This window comes from Belonocnema kinseyi, chromosome 9 (assembly GCF_010883055.1).
Source record: "Belonocnema kinseyi isolate 2016_QV_RU_SX_M_011 chromosome 9, B_treatae_v1, whole genome shotgun sequence".
NCBI lineage: Eukaryota > Metazoa > Arthropoda > Insecta > Hymenoptera > Cynipidae > Belonocnema > Belonocnema kinseyi.
Genome location: NC_046665.1, coordinates 77,638,891 through 77,653,308, shown reverse-complemented (window position 1 = coordinate 77,653,308; position 14,418 = coordinate 77,638,891). Strand labels below are relative to the sequence as shown.

General features: G+C 29.9%; 1 protein-coding gene across 2 annotated transcripts; it reads right to left on the bottom strand.

Moving 5' to 3' along the window:
• Nucleotides 1–1,537: 1,537 nt before the first annotated feature.
• Nucleotides 1,538–6,288, bottom strand: LOC117180048. Of its 2 annotated transcripts, XR_004467992.1 has the most exons (3): nt 4,952–6,288; nt 2,686–2,809; nt 1,538–2,331 (listed from the first exon to the last, which is right to left on the bottom strand). XR_004467992.1 is itself a non-coding variant. In XM_033372357.1 (2 exons), exon 1 carries the CDS (start codon nt 6,105–6,107, stop codon nt 4,974–4,976), a length of 1,134 nt encoding a protein of 377 aa, XP_033228248.1. In that variant the 5' UTR covers nt 6,108–6,288; the 3' UTR covers nt 1,538–2,331; nt 4,952–4,973. The 2 variants fall into 2 exon arrangements, 1 of the variants encoding a protein (XP_033228248.1); XM_033372357.1 differs by lacking the exon at nt 2,686–2,809.
• Between the last annotated feature and the right edge of the window lie 8,130 nt (nt 6,289–14,418).

The window sequence follows — 14,418 nt, the reverse complement described above, 5'->3', positions numbered from 1 at the left end:
CGATGACTGGTTTGCTTCAAAAAACGAAGACTTTTTTTGGAAAGGTATCCATAAATTGCCTGAGAGGTGGACAAAATGTGTAGCCAGCGAGGGCGCATACTCCTTTATAGAATTTTCTTGAAATATTTAGGGTATAACTTGATTTATTTTTTATTTTCTACATCTTTCTCAAAACATGAAAATTATTGTCATCGTAATTTTTTTTATAGAATTCTGTGGAAATCGTTCAACTCAATTGAAATCTTTGAAAACATTTTTCAATTTCTAATTCCGCATTCAGCAATGTTCGTCGATGGGTCAACTGATACTGGACTAGAATGCATGCTTTCTTTTTTAATTCTGCAGAATTCTTTATAAATCTTTGAATTTACTTAAAATAATTTGAATTCTTTTGACGATTTTCGAATTTAATTGAAATATGTATGATACACATTAAATTAATTTGAATTCTTTAGAGTCTTTAGAATTCTAGAGAAATCTCTCGATTCCTTAGAATTCATTTTTTGTAATGTATTGAATTCTGTTTAAGATATTTCAATTTCTTGAATTATTCAAAATATAACTTGATTAATTTTTAATCTTCTGAATTCTTCAAGGAACATGGAATTCTTTTCGTCTATTTCCAAGTTTATCAACTTTGGTTGAAGGTGAGCTACTTCTGAACTAGGATGCACATCTTTCTTTATATCTGCAGAATTCTAAGAAATTACGAGAATACTGCATAATTTAAAAAAACCTGAAGGAATTTACAATAATTAAATAGAAATTCAAAAGATTTTAATGAAATTCAGACTTCTACAGAATTTAAAAAAAAAAAAGTGAATCTTAATTCAGTAGTAGTTATTTGTGTTACGGTCACTAAATTTCTGCTGAGAACCTAGTCTGCATTTCAATTTTTTTCCATGCACCGACTTTCGGTGATGCAATATTTTCTCTTGAACATGCTTAAATAAAAGAATTAATTATTTTGCAAAGTTATTTTACGGTTCGATAAAACTGGAGCCAATCCGATTGGAAAGACAATACTTACAATAAAGTAAATACAACTGATTTACCTGATCAAGTGGAAAAATTTCTATTTTAGGCAAAACAATCATAGAATAAATTTGATGAATTTATTGTTCTTAATAATGACACAAAGTACTTCGTTCAGAAAATCCATGACTTGACCTTTTTTTAAATTGCTATTCTTTTCCTAATTTTAGCTGAGCGCGGTGGCCACCTTGTATTGTCTAGAACTTTATTATACTAAAGAATATTGCAGTTGAATATTTCAGAATGATTTAACTTATTAATATAATTGTTAGCTAATAATGCAAAATAAGTAAATTCAAATATGCCTAAAACTTGATAAATTGGTATGAGAGAGAAAATATTCAATTTATTTAAGAAATTACATTATTAATTGAAAATATTTCAAGTTTCGGAAATATCGTAAATATTTCTAATTCAAACATTAATCATTAAATTGAGGTATAAACTCTAATAACACAGGGATGATGTAAATAAAGGCACTATTGATTGCATATTTTCTTTATTTCCATTTCTAAAGGAGTTTTTAAAATATTTTTCACACAAAGGCACATACACGCTATTGTATTAATAAAGGCACTATATATATTGATGCATACGAAATAATTTATGTAATATTGAAAAATTGAATGTAACTTTTAACTGTAAATATTCTACAATAAAATGGTAGAAAATGTTATGATCGTTGACCAGTTAATGCTAGGCTAGATAAAGCCTAAGATTACGCATACTAAAAATATATACATTTTAAAAACGTAAAACTTTACGTCAAAAAATAATATTTAGGATAAATAATTCAATATGAAACATTTTTAAAGTGACCGTCAATGGTTAATTCATGAATAATTAATGTTATATTTATGCTAAATATTAAACATAAAAAATTCGCAATTTATATCATACACGCATTTTTTTGCTCGTTTTGCTTTATAGATTAAACTTGAAGTATATCTGATTATAAAAATTAGTAAAGCCGTATGTTATGATTACAAGAATCAAATGTGTAGAGAGAAAATTCAGCTACTCCCCGTGAGCAAAAAAATTTAGGATGTCCTAGAGACGTCTTGTATAACACGTGTTTTGACCAGCGTAGGTCTTAAATACGTTGACTGGCCTGACATAGGTCATAGGACGTCACAGAAACGTCCCAAGGACGTTCTTGGTCTTTTTATAGTATTGTGCCCACTGGCTCAATTCATAGTAGCTCGCATGCTATATTTTCTTGATCTCAATGGATCATCCAAACATCAAAATCCGCCTTTCAGGTATTCTTGTCAACATCGTTATCTCCACACGAAACTGAAAATACACAAAAAAAGAATGTTTTAGGGCAGTTGTAAAAATCCATATAAAAATGCTTTCCAGGGAAAAAATCGTGCAGCATGAGTTAGAAATTGCGCAACAGTTGAAAAGGTTAATATTTAAGAAAAAAATTTTTTCATAGAATAACACCGAATTTTAAATATAAAAAAATGGAAAAGATTTTTTTAAAACTATGTTCTACAAACAGAAGAAAATAATTTTCGACATTAAACAATTTGGTGCAATTGAAGAATAGGGGCGTCATCTGTTTTTTGATTGCAAAAACAGTATTTTTCTGCAACAAACTATTAGAATCTTTAATCGATATCGGAATGATCATATTTAACTCACCGTTTAGGTACTTTTAAACATCCAAACAGCCAGAAACACCCCCTTGACAGGTCACAAAAATTATTTTGTCAAAACTTCACCCTTTTGCAACGTTTCGTGGGGGCTGACAGACCCCCCTATATGACTAGTAAAAAGAATAGTATTAGTCAAGACACATATCTGAGACATCATAGTAACAAAAGTAAAATAAAATTTTTTATCCTGTAAAAATAGAGGTGACAGATGACGCCCCTATACTGCAATCTAACAAAAATTTTAAGTTGTATAATTTTCAAATTGTCTTATCGGTTAAAAGATAATTTCTTCAATAAAATTCCATCTTCATTTGAAGACATGTGATACTTCGTCGTGTGGTCAATCAAATATACTTCCGCCGGCTTTTTTCCCATAAAAATGAAAAAAAAAATTAACTGAATTCGGAGAGGCTATAAAATATCATAACGGACGTCCCCGGACTCTTTTTGAGGGATAATAACAAAAAAAATGACTGTGCTAAATAGAATTTTTATTCAAGTGCACTATTTTGAAGTTATGATTTTTTTCAGCTCGAGAATAATTATGGAAAAGAATTGTAACACAAATAACCTCGAAATACGCACACGCTAAATTTCGGAAAATTAAAATTTTTTGAATTAACCCATAAAAAAGTGTGCAGGGACGTCCGTTAGCATGTTCACTATCATGTCCCATATTTTTAAGACTAAATATTTATTATTCCAGGAAAAAAAGCCAGGGGAAGCTAAAACTGGTAAAAACGATAACTTTGTAAGAATCACATGTCCTGAAAGAACATTTAGCAGATAGAACGTTAGGGTTATCCAAATTTATACCTGTAAAAATTCGACGTTTAATTTTTGACGACGGACCAACTCGTTTTTTTCTTCGTTTTCTACAAATATAACTTTACATTTTTTACAATCTGCCTGTGCCTCCAGCTTTTAAAATTAACAAGCTTCCAAGTAGTTGATAACTAATTATGAATCGTTGAAACAGTTAATAATTATTTAAATAGTTTTTTGTCGCCTATAAGACGAAGTTATTATTTATAGGATAAATAGAATGTAGGTAAATTTCAAGAATAATATTACTTCTTTAAGATGTCTGGTAATTAATTAATCCATTTTTCACCTGTGAATCGTGAAGATTTATTATTTCCTGGAACTAATTTTACAATCAACGGATTTTGAGAGTGATATATATTAACGATAATCAGCAATTATTTTAACAGTTTTTATTATAAATTTAAGAAATTTAAATTAGATTAAAATCCAAATTAGAAATCCTATTTAACGTCCAATAATCAAATTGATGGTCAAATTGAATTGGTGGTCCAAATTTGTCGTTGGATTCTTGTTTTTTTTTTAACAGGAGTTTGCATCAATTTTTATTAGTTTTTTAAACAATAATATTTTTAGTTAAATTGTTTAAAAATTAAAATGGTTGAAAAATTAAAATTGTTTAAATATTTTCCAAACATTCTAAATCAAGAAATATCACTTGTAATATTTGTTATGTCAATAATTCCAGAAAATACTGACTTCACGATTTGGTAAAAAATATATATACAAATAGAAATTGTTTAAACAATTTGAAATTATGTTACACAAAAAATTGTACCCTTGGCATTCATCACCTGTATCATAAATCCCAAAGAATAATAAATTTGCACGATTTACTGTAGGAAAATATGTTATTTAGAAACGCAATATTAATAAGACAAAATCATGCAAAAAGTTATTTTTTAACAAAAAATCTCAAATATATTATGAATAAAAGACAACGTATATTCAAAAAGTGTAATTTATGCAAATTAATTGGCTATTATGTATTTTTCTAAAGTAAAATTTTTTGACCCAACTAGCGTCACCTGACCAATTACATGGTTTATATATAGCAGCTTTATTATTTGAACACTATAATTATTGGTGAGGTTTTTAGCTTGCTTAAATGGTGCATTTCATTCATTCCCAATTATAAGTGTAAATAAGCACAGGGCTTTAGACTTTACAGCCCTAGCTAATTTATAATTAATAAAATTGCATGATTAAAACAAAATAAAAATTCAAACTGACAATACAGTCATTTTTCGCATTATAAAGCAACCGAATATAATAACATGTAAAAATTGAAAACGAGATAGGGAATGTCACATGAAATTTAAAGAGTAAAAAAACTTTATATTTATAAAGAAGAATCATCTTGCTCGACAATAACAAAAATATTCAACATGTAGCTTTATTTAATTTATCAAGAAATTTTGTATTACCTTTTAAAGAGTGATGCTGAAGTTAAACGTACATCGAAACTACGTAAGAATTAGCCTTTTCGACATCCTCCTTCTGGTTCATCATCATGAATTCGTCAGTTTCATCCAAGTTCAAACTATTTTTGTTCTTCAAATTAAATACTTTGGCCTCCTCTTCCTCTTGCATACGACAGGGGCAGTTTCTTTTAATTACCACATAATCACCTTCCGCGTGGTCCAGCTGTTCATTCGACCAACTTGGATGGACAATCTTCGAACAGGAACTCCTCGATTCATAAGATTCGTCTGACTTTTCCGGCGAACAATTTAAACTATATAAGGTCTTCTGAACTTGAAATTTGGGATTACTTTCTTCAGGAACTTCAAAAACTCGAGAAACCCAGCTTTGATTCGCGTCAAAATTTGAATCTTCAGATCGATGAACATCGGCTTCTTCAGTAAATTTGACATCATCATACGCATAGTCTGAAAACGAATGTGACACTACTGACTTTTCAAGGTCATCGTAAATCAGAACTCTCCCACTTCCAGTTTCCATTGGCACTGCAGGTTGAACATGATAATCTACGGATGCTAAAGATGGTAACGATGAGCAAGACGATGATCTGCTGATTGTATCTACATCATGACTATTTGCGTTCCCGCGTTTTTTAAACAAATTTTTTGGCTTAAATGTGTGAAGCAGAGAACTTTTGGGTGCAATTTTATTTCTTCGAATACCTCCGGAAGAAAGGATTTTCTCCACGGTCTTGTTAGCCCGCGAGCCTTTGGAAACTACAGTAGGTGCAACAGTATGTTCTCTGTGTTCTCTATGTTCTGCCATATATTCCGAAAAAGAAACATTCAGACGATCGATGGCATGTGTGACCTTACTTCGGAATTTTCTCATTGATGCTGATAGTGAATTTCGTCTATGAAGACGCGGTTCTGGAGTCCTTAAGATCCTAGATTCAGAATCAGGCGTAGAACTTCCTGTACCTCGTGGAATTGCTTCAAGCGCACTATTGACATATGATGCTGAGGAATTTCGTCTCATAGGATTGGGTCCTGGAGAATTAATAGACATTTTGGAAAAATCGATGTCGTATATTCCTGACCTTCTATTCATTCTAGAATGTACACTGTTATCAGAGTACAATGGTGAAACACTCGCCATGATGATTATTGATCCACGAAGTTCACAAAACTATTTCACCTTTGTATTTAATTTTTAAAAGTCCTTCTAGTTTCGAATTACCGATCTTACTCGAGCCGTAGTTGAACAATTTCTGGCAAATTTTATAGCGCTGTCAAAGATGTAAAGCTGAATTGAAGGAAATGACCATCCCTTCCCTGCAACTATGGTGAAGTACTCATTTTATTAGTCATAGGTTGTGTGAAATATAGATACAAATATTGACTATAGAAAAAGAGAGGGGGGAGAGCAATATATATATATATATATAGAGTATAGAGGTTGGCATTGTAATTCGCCGAAAGCGATTTGCGTTTATTACCTGTCGTTAACCCTGGGATCCAAAAGACAACTGACTTAAACTAATCCCTCGGTCAATCCTGCAGCTGGAAGAACTAGTTGAAATGCAGCTTGCAATACAGAATTTTTATTTCACACTATACAGGGTGACCCAAAATTCTAAATTAAGATTTGAGTTTTTAAAGAGAAGTGTAGACATTTTTTTCAGTTTAGTTGTCTATTTATAGCTTAAACAATTTATAATTGGATCACTTTGTAAAAAATAAAATATACAAATACTTTGAAACCATCAATAACCTCTTTTATATAGTTTTTACTGAGTTTAAAAGATTTGTTTCAATAAAACCTGGCAAAAATATTAATTACAGAGAAACAGGAGTCTAAATAATATTTGTACCACTTTCATTAGTCACATTCAACGAAATTTGTTGTTTTTTATTAAACTAAGATCCATTTTTCACAATGAAATAACAGATCATGATTTAGCTTGTATTTGTGTGTCCTAAGGGTTTTCTAATTTAGTTTATTTTTCAATTTGATAAAAGTATTGTAGTTTCACATGGTTAAACTTATTTTCAGGGTTTTTTTTTTATAAGATATACGCAGCTTTTATTACATATTATATTCTAATCCCTAATATCAGTCGACATTTTAAAATTTTGTCAAAACCGATATTCGATAGTTTTCATACTTTCTAATCAATTTTAAGATTAATTAGGCATTATTAATACACTTTTTATTACAGAATTCATGAGAGAACATGTAATAGTCCTTTTCGTGTGATAAGTTTTATTTTAACTAAAACAGCACTCAGGCCCGTTTTTGACAAACGGCTCCAATTATTTAAATGCAGCTTTTCACAGGAAAAAGCCGGAAAAACGCAGTCATGTCCTATTTTTCTACAAGTTCCATTACTTTTTCCTAATTCTTAGACTATTTAACTTACTTATAATTGCTTGCATTGTTTTCATATTTGTTTACACAAATATGGTTACGGAATTTTTCGTACCTCTAACGCCTTTTCCAGCTCGTTCAGGACCAACATTACGGAAAATTCCGTAGCCATAGAAAATGCCTAAACATTGATGGTATTTCCATATCAACCTGATATCACAAGTGTTAAAAAAAATTTGAAATAAATAGGAGCAATTAAAGATAACGAAAATATTCAGAAATAGATGTCACCTTTTGTAAATTAGATCGTAGTATTCAGGAAATACTATTATTCGCAATATTATGAGAAAATTAATTGTTTATACAAATAAAAATTGTTCAAGCAATGATCAGTAGTTAAAAAAAACTAAAAATTAGGATGAACTAGTGGAACTTGTAGAATTGTAAATAGTTAATAGTAAATTATTTAAATAATTAATAGACACCTACAATGAACAAAATTCATTTTTCACATTCATAAATTAGGACAAAGCATTAAAAAAATAACATTAATTCGCGATAGTCTACGGAAATGAAATTGTTTGAGGAACCGTTTTTGCAATAATCAAATATTATTTTCAAAGTTTTTAAAATCTTGTATTATATTCATTTAATAATGAGGCCAATATTCCGCAAAACCCTTACTTCACTTTCATGGGATGATTTTTGGGACACCATAGAAGAGACTTAGGAGACGTAACATTTAAAATTACCTGAAAAAATAATAATTAAATTAAAGTTGATTGATAAACACCTTGGTTGCGCACGTTAACAAAATATGTTCCAAATAATTCTTATTTTCATCATTTTTATATTTCCGTCGATCTCAATTTTTTAAATAATGTATAAGGTCAGGGATAATAGACACATATTTGAATATAACAACATCTAAAGGAGAAATCAAATTGCAATGTAGACAAAAAATGCTGTCTCTACAATTGTTTATTTAAGATATTATTTCTCTGTGGAAAAAAGTCGTAATTTTGATTTAGTTTTATATAAGCTTTATATAAGCTAGTTATATGTAGATGGCTATAGATATTTAATTAGCTACATAACATTTTTTTATATTCAAATTTAACCGTATTTTAATTAGAACAATTAAAATAGAATTATAGATGTAATATTTTAAAAATACTATTTCAGATTTTTTTCGTAAAAATGAATCCTTTAGCCTCCTCTTCCTCTTGCATACGGCAGGTATAGTTTCTTTTTATTATCACGTAATCGCCTACTTTTTTGGATGGTCGATTTGTGAAAATCCCAAGAAAACTATTTCTTAAACTATTTAAAAAAAATTTACATATATTTTGCGCAGCTTAAAATTAAACACTGACTTCTTGAAAAATGACGAAGAAATTAATCTTCAATACCCAATGAGCCATTTTCATGATAACCCGACCGAACCAAATGAAAATGCCTTTCGGGAAATTCCTGAACTTTATTTTTCCCTTCTCTAAAAGTGTGCCGAGATTTATAGAACTCCGTGGTGCTTTTAACTGTTCCCACGAGTATCATTTTTGAATCGATTGTACACATAGTCTAAAGTCTACATTCATAGCAATCATTGACGACTACGCTATCCATAAACTTCAATCTGGACACAATTCATTACATACTTCCTCTTCAAAATGTAATAAAAATGTAGAAAGGAAAGCAATTGATTCGAAATTGAAAAAATAGAAAATATGATTAGAACAAAAATTAGAAACTTAAGAAAAATGCATATAATTCGGATTTTTTCCGATTTCTTTCTGGGATTCTCGTTTGATTTCTGGAGTCGAGCTTCGTAATTAATGAAAAAAAAATTAATTTCCATCTCACGTATATATCTTATTCATTATTCATTTTTACGGACCAAAGATAAAAGTCATGTAAAAAAACATGTAACACCAGGATTCTTTAAAAATATGGTTACCTCGATTGTCACACTGTTACTTTAGAATAGGGACTTCTCTACAGGATAGCGATTTAGAGATGCAACCTTCAATAGATGATCATTAATAGAAGCATTATTATATGTAAAATAGGAAATTTCAATTTGTTTTATTGATACTATGGTATATCCTCACCATTGTGAAATTAATTTAATTATTATATACATCGATGAATGCATATAAAAATTCATGTATATATTTCTAAGAAATGTTTATACTGTACATTTGGGATAAGAGAGACCTCCAAAAACAGAGTGGATTGAAAAAAATTGTTATAAATTAAAAACCGCCATTGACCTGAAAAATTTTCTTTCTAATCTGTCTAATTTAAATAATTTTTCCAGAATGTTTATTTCAGTTTATATAAAAGAAATTAAATTTTTTCGGGAGATCCTAAAAATGAAAAAAAATCTAGAAACTCTAAAACTCATCAATAATTTTTTCAGCCTAGAGAAAATTTCTTTTAATCAAAATGTACTTCCAAAAATTGAGATTATCAGATCGTTGAACATGACGAGTTGATAAAAAAATGCAGCAACTCATCATTTTTAATGATCTGATCTTATCCATTTTTTGGAACTATGTTTTGCGCATAACAATTTTTTTTATGCTGCAAACAAATTATTAATTTCTTTCAGGGTTTGTAGATTTTTCACAAAAATAAAATTCACAATTTTTCCAAGACTGCGATTAATTATTTTTACATTCTCATCAGAGAAGGTATTATATTTGTGCAATATTGTCCCCCCTCCCGTTTTTTAAATGTCCATGTTTGGCGACCATCTGAATCCGAATAACAGGTATTTACGAATGCGTTTCTTTGTATGTCTATATGTCTGTATGTCTGTCTGCCTGTAAGCAGGATAAATATTGAAAAATTCAATTTATTTCAGTGCACGCTTTTAGTGTCAAGCGCTCAAGGTCAAGTAGGTTAGTCAGCTATTTTGGATTCGTAGTACTCGGAAAAGTAGTATTTCTCATCCAAAAAAGAGCTATAAATTTGCTATAAATCATTTTTTGACAGGATATGTAGTTATTATTTTATTCATAAGAAAAAAAAAACAAAAAAAGAAATAAAAAAATAAAATTCTTGCACAAACGTCATAAGCTACGAAAAAATAATAATAAGCCAAAAGTTTTTCACCAAAAAATGGGCTACAAATTTCTTTAATAATTATTATTATTTAATGAAACGTGTAGTTTTTGTTTAAATCGTAAAAAATAAAATAAAAAATTTAACTTATGGACAAACGACACAAACTATGGAAAAAATAAATAGAAAAAATGTGCTTATCCAAAAAGATCTGAAAAACTGTAATTATTAATTTGTTGACAGGACGCGTAGTTTTTGTTTTAGTACTAAAAAAACATTAAAAATAAAATTTTTTGAAGAACGATACAGTGTAAGAATTAATAAATTAAGAGACAAAAGTTATTCAGCTAAAAACGGACAAATTTGTTAATAATATTTTTTAGAAAGGACGAGTAGGTTTTCTTTTATTCGTAAAAAGTAAGTTTAAAAATAAGACAAAAATTAAAAATTTGGGTAAATTTTACGTGATGAGAATATGTTCGTTAAAGCCGAAGGAGCTTTAACAAAGGATAATTCACAAATTAATTACCAAATTACAGTTGTTGATGCTTTGACCTTTAAGTTAAAAAGTCTGTGCACAATTGTGGGGAAAATACAAAAACCGAACGCGTAGCGGAATGTAAATACATTATCGAACGCGAAACACGTAACCAGCAGTTGCGCGCCCTACTTCAAACTTGCGAGAGCAGCAAGCTGCGCGCTTAATGCACAAGGAGAATGTGTCCGCACAGCGGGCAGATTTTTTGAAAATTTTATTTCGACTCTGCCTAACAATAAGATTTTAGACAAAAAAAAACTTTCCAAGTTGGTTAAATAATTTATTTTAAATTAAGTTTAAACCAAGATAGTATGACAATTACGAGAAAAATGTGTAATTAGAAGATCACGGAATGTATTTGTGTTGGGTATGCAGTTTAAATTGTTCTTACATCCTAGTTAAATTAAACTGACGAAAGAAATGATCATTTAATAAGATGTCGAATTTTTAATACATAGCTATAAATCAATGATAAAGGCTGCACGATTCCAAAAGATTTAAAAGAATAAAAATTGAATTAAATTCGTATTAGCATTTGCAGTTAAATAAAGATGAAGTTTTTAGAAATTTTAATCAGTAACTTTCATTGATTTTTAAGTGAATTTGACTAAATAATGGCCAGTCCAATTGAATAAATATCTCGAAGTGATTCACTAAATGGAATTAACATTGGTAGCCAAAAAGTTTGTATTGAGAAAATAATTGTTCATCTAAAAGATAGATATGCGAAAATTAGAAACAAACTTATTGGGAAGGACATAAGCATTATATCCAAGTTAATATTATACCAGAGAAACATTAAATTTTTTTTATTAATAATAATTTCAGTAGTTCGAAAGGATATCATAACGCATGTATAAAATTATCTCAATGAATTCGTCTGGAATCGGGTTTCATGTTTGAAAGAGATAAAAGAGGATTAATGTTATCAACTCGTTTAATTATCGGCTTGGCATTTACTACACGCCTGAGCTCTAGCATCGTTCAAACTGCTTTTGTGCGGTAACAACTGAATTCAAATACACATGGGGATTAAACAGCATAGCATAAGACATGTCCTTCATATAATTCTGTAAGCACTATCTACATAATGCGATTGCAATTTCGTCTTTGTTTTAGGGGAAAACGTCAATAAATAGAAACTTTTATTTTTAATTAATAATACGAAATTGTTGTATTAGCATGAAATTATTTTGTATTGTTTTTAACTACTTTTTTCTCTTTTCTTTATAATTTTTTCGTATCAAGCTTGCTAAAATTGAGTATTTTAATTAAAAAGCTTTAATTTGAAATATGCTGTCATGCAATATTATAAATTTAATGTTCATAAAGGTTTCAAATTAAAAGTCTGAAAATTATTCACGCTTTGATTTCAAATAATTGTATTTAAAACAAAGTTTACATGAATTTAGAGTATTCTAAAATTGTATAAATTAACCTGTTTTCTTACATTATTGATAACTTTAAAAATGATAAAGCTTTAACTCAGTCGTTTCTAAGATTAATTTAAAATAAGGAAATTCATTGATTAAATCTATCAGGGTATACTGAGCCAGAACCATACAACACAATTGTATGACACAATTTACACTTTCAACAGATTATCCTGTTATAGAATTTCATTATTTTATCACCTTTCGGCTTATCAAAATAAATGTTTTCTAATTTGTACCTATTAAAAAAAAAACTTTTTCTATTAGTGTAGCCGCCGAGCGAGAATCTCTATGGAAGCGACGAGACGGGACGAGACATACTCGTACCTTCTGCCTCGCTATTTCTCGTCTCGTTTTGCCTCGTCTCATGTTCCTCGCCTCGTGGCGTCATTTCTCGTTTCTCGCATCGGTTTTTCCGAGGAATGCGAAATAGCAGAGCGGATAAGTCGCGGGAGGCCACTCTGCCGCGCTAGATAAATGGCGTTGTTTAATGAACAGTTAAATTCGAAATCTAACTTTATATTATACTTGTTTGTCCACTACTGATTAATTTGATATCAAACACGACTATGTTACGATTTTTCCTCTATTAGTATTTTGTTCTTATCAATAAATTATTTGGCCAATCAGAACAAAAGAATTTATGAAACAGAAATGTATAAAGATAGATATATTTCCAGGTCATTTGTATTTTAATGAATTTAACACATATTAAAATATTTTAAATGTTTGTTAAATCCTTGAAATGTATGGAAAAGGTTGTTGAATTCCCCGAACTTTTAAAGTTTGCAAAATCGATGTGAAATCTTGACATTTTTGTGAAATCTTTTGGAGTCTTTTTCAGAACATTTAATATTAATTAAAGTGAGAATCCTCAATAGCCCTCCCTTCTATAACGCGTCCGAGAATTGACGCAGCGCCGAAGGTAGGTTTCACAAGAGATGTGCAGGATGCGCGGGGTCTGCGGTTGTCACTCAGGAGACCACTCAGGCCGTTAGCCCCAAAACTGGCTATAGCAAATTACAGAAATTCCTAGAATTTCTAAAATGACCAACATTTTCTGTAATTTATCAAATTACCAGAAATTTTTAAAATTCTCTATAGATTCTGGTATTCAAAACATTTTTTCTTCTGTTTCTTTTTTTTTTGTGTAATGAAATTGGTAAAAAAAGGCTGAAAGTAGGAAAAGGCGTTTATTTCTTATAAGCGAGCAGAATAACTTCGTTGATTTTCGTCTTACAAAATTGCAGTTCCTGTCGATGGACAGTTATCAGTTCTGAATGAATAAACCAAATAGTAAATTGCTCTACGATATTTAAGAGAAGAGATCATTTTTTTATAACAATTATTGCAGCTATAATTTTCAATGTAGAAAGCTCGCATTTTTACAGAATGTATGTAGATCAAAAAATTTAAACAAACTGCAACAAAATTTCCATTTGTGAATTGACTGTTTGCAATTACGTTTAATTTACGGGCTATATGCGGCTCAGTGCTTGACGGCAGAGCGGAGGAAGCAGCATGTGAATAAGAGGCGTCCGGGCTCAAATTGGTATGAATTACAGTGTTCAAAATGTGTCCGCTACAAAAATCTCGTGAACGAAACAACATATTAAGAGGCTTTTTTTTAATTCGGAATTTGAACGGTATTTCATGGTTTTAAAGTTTCTTCAATCATGTTTAAAAAATTCATATAAAATGAAAAATGTGTTATCGGTTAAACGCAGGTTTTAACGTTTTCTAACAAATTGAGAAGTAACAGACAGAACATATGACAAAATTATTCAAATTATTTCTCTGTAAGCACAGCGTATTTATTTATCACAATGCGGCTATAAAGATACGAAGATAAGAACAAATCATAAGTATATATCTAGTTAATCAGCGCTGTATTCATATTTGTCATTCGTTAACAATAATACAGAAAATAAATGAGTATATAAAGATGCATATATGAAGTACAGTCTGTCAAGTTAAAGCGTGGGTGGCTTTACTCGCAGTCGGTAAGGTGTATCGACATGATTTTGGTGTCGAAATATTAAGAAGAGCTCCCTCTTTC

Bases quoted from the DNA above. Each gene is read 5' to 3' on its own strand.
- LOC117180048 (XM_033372357.1), bottom strand. From the start codon at position 6,107: ATGGCGAGTGTTTCACCATTGTACTCTGATAACAGTGTACATTCTAGA.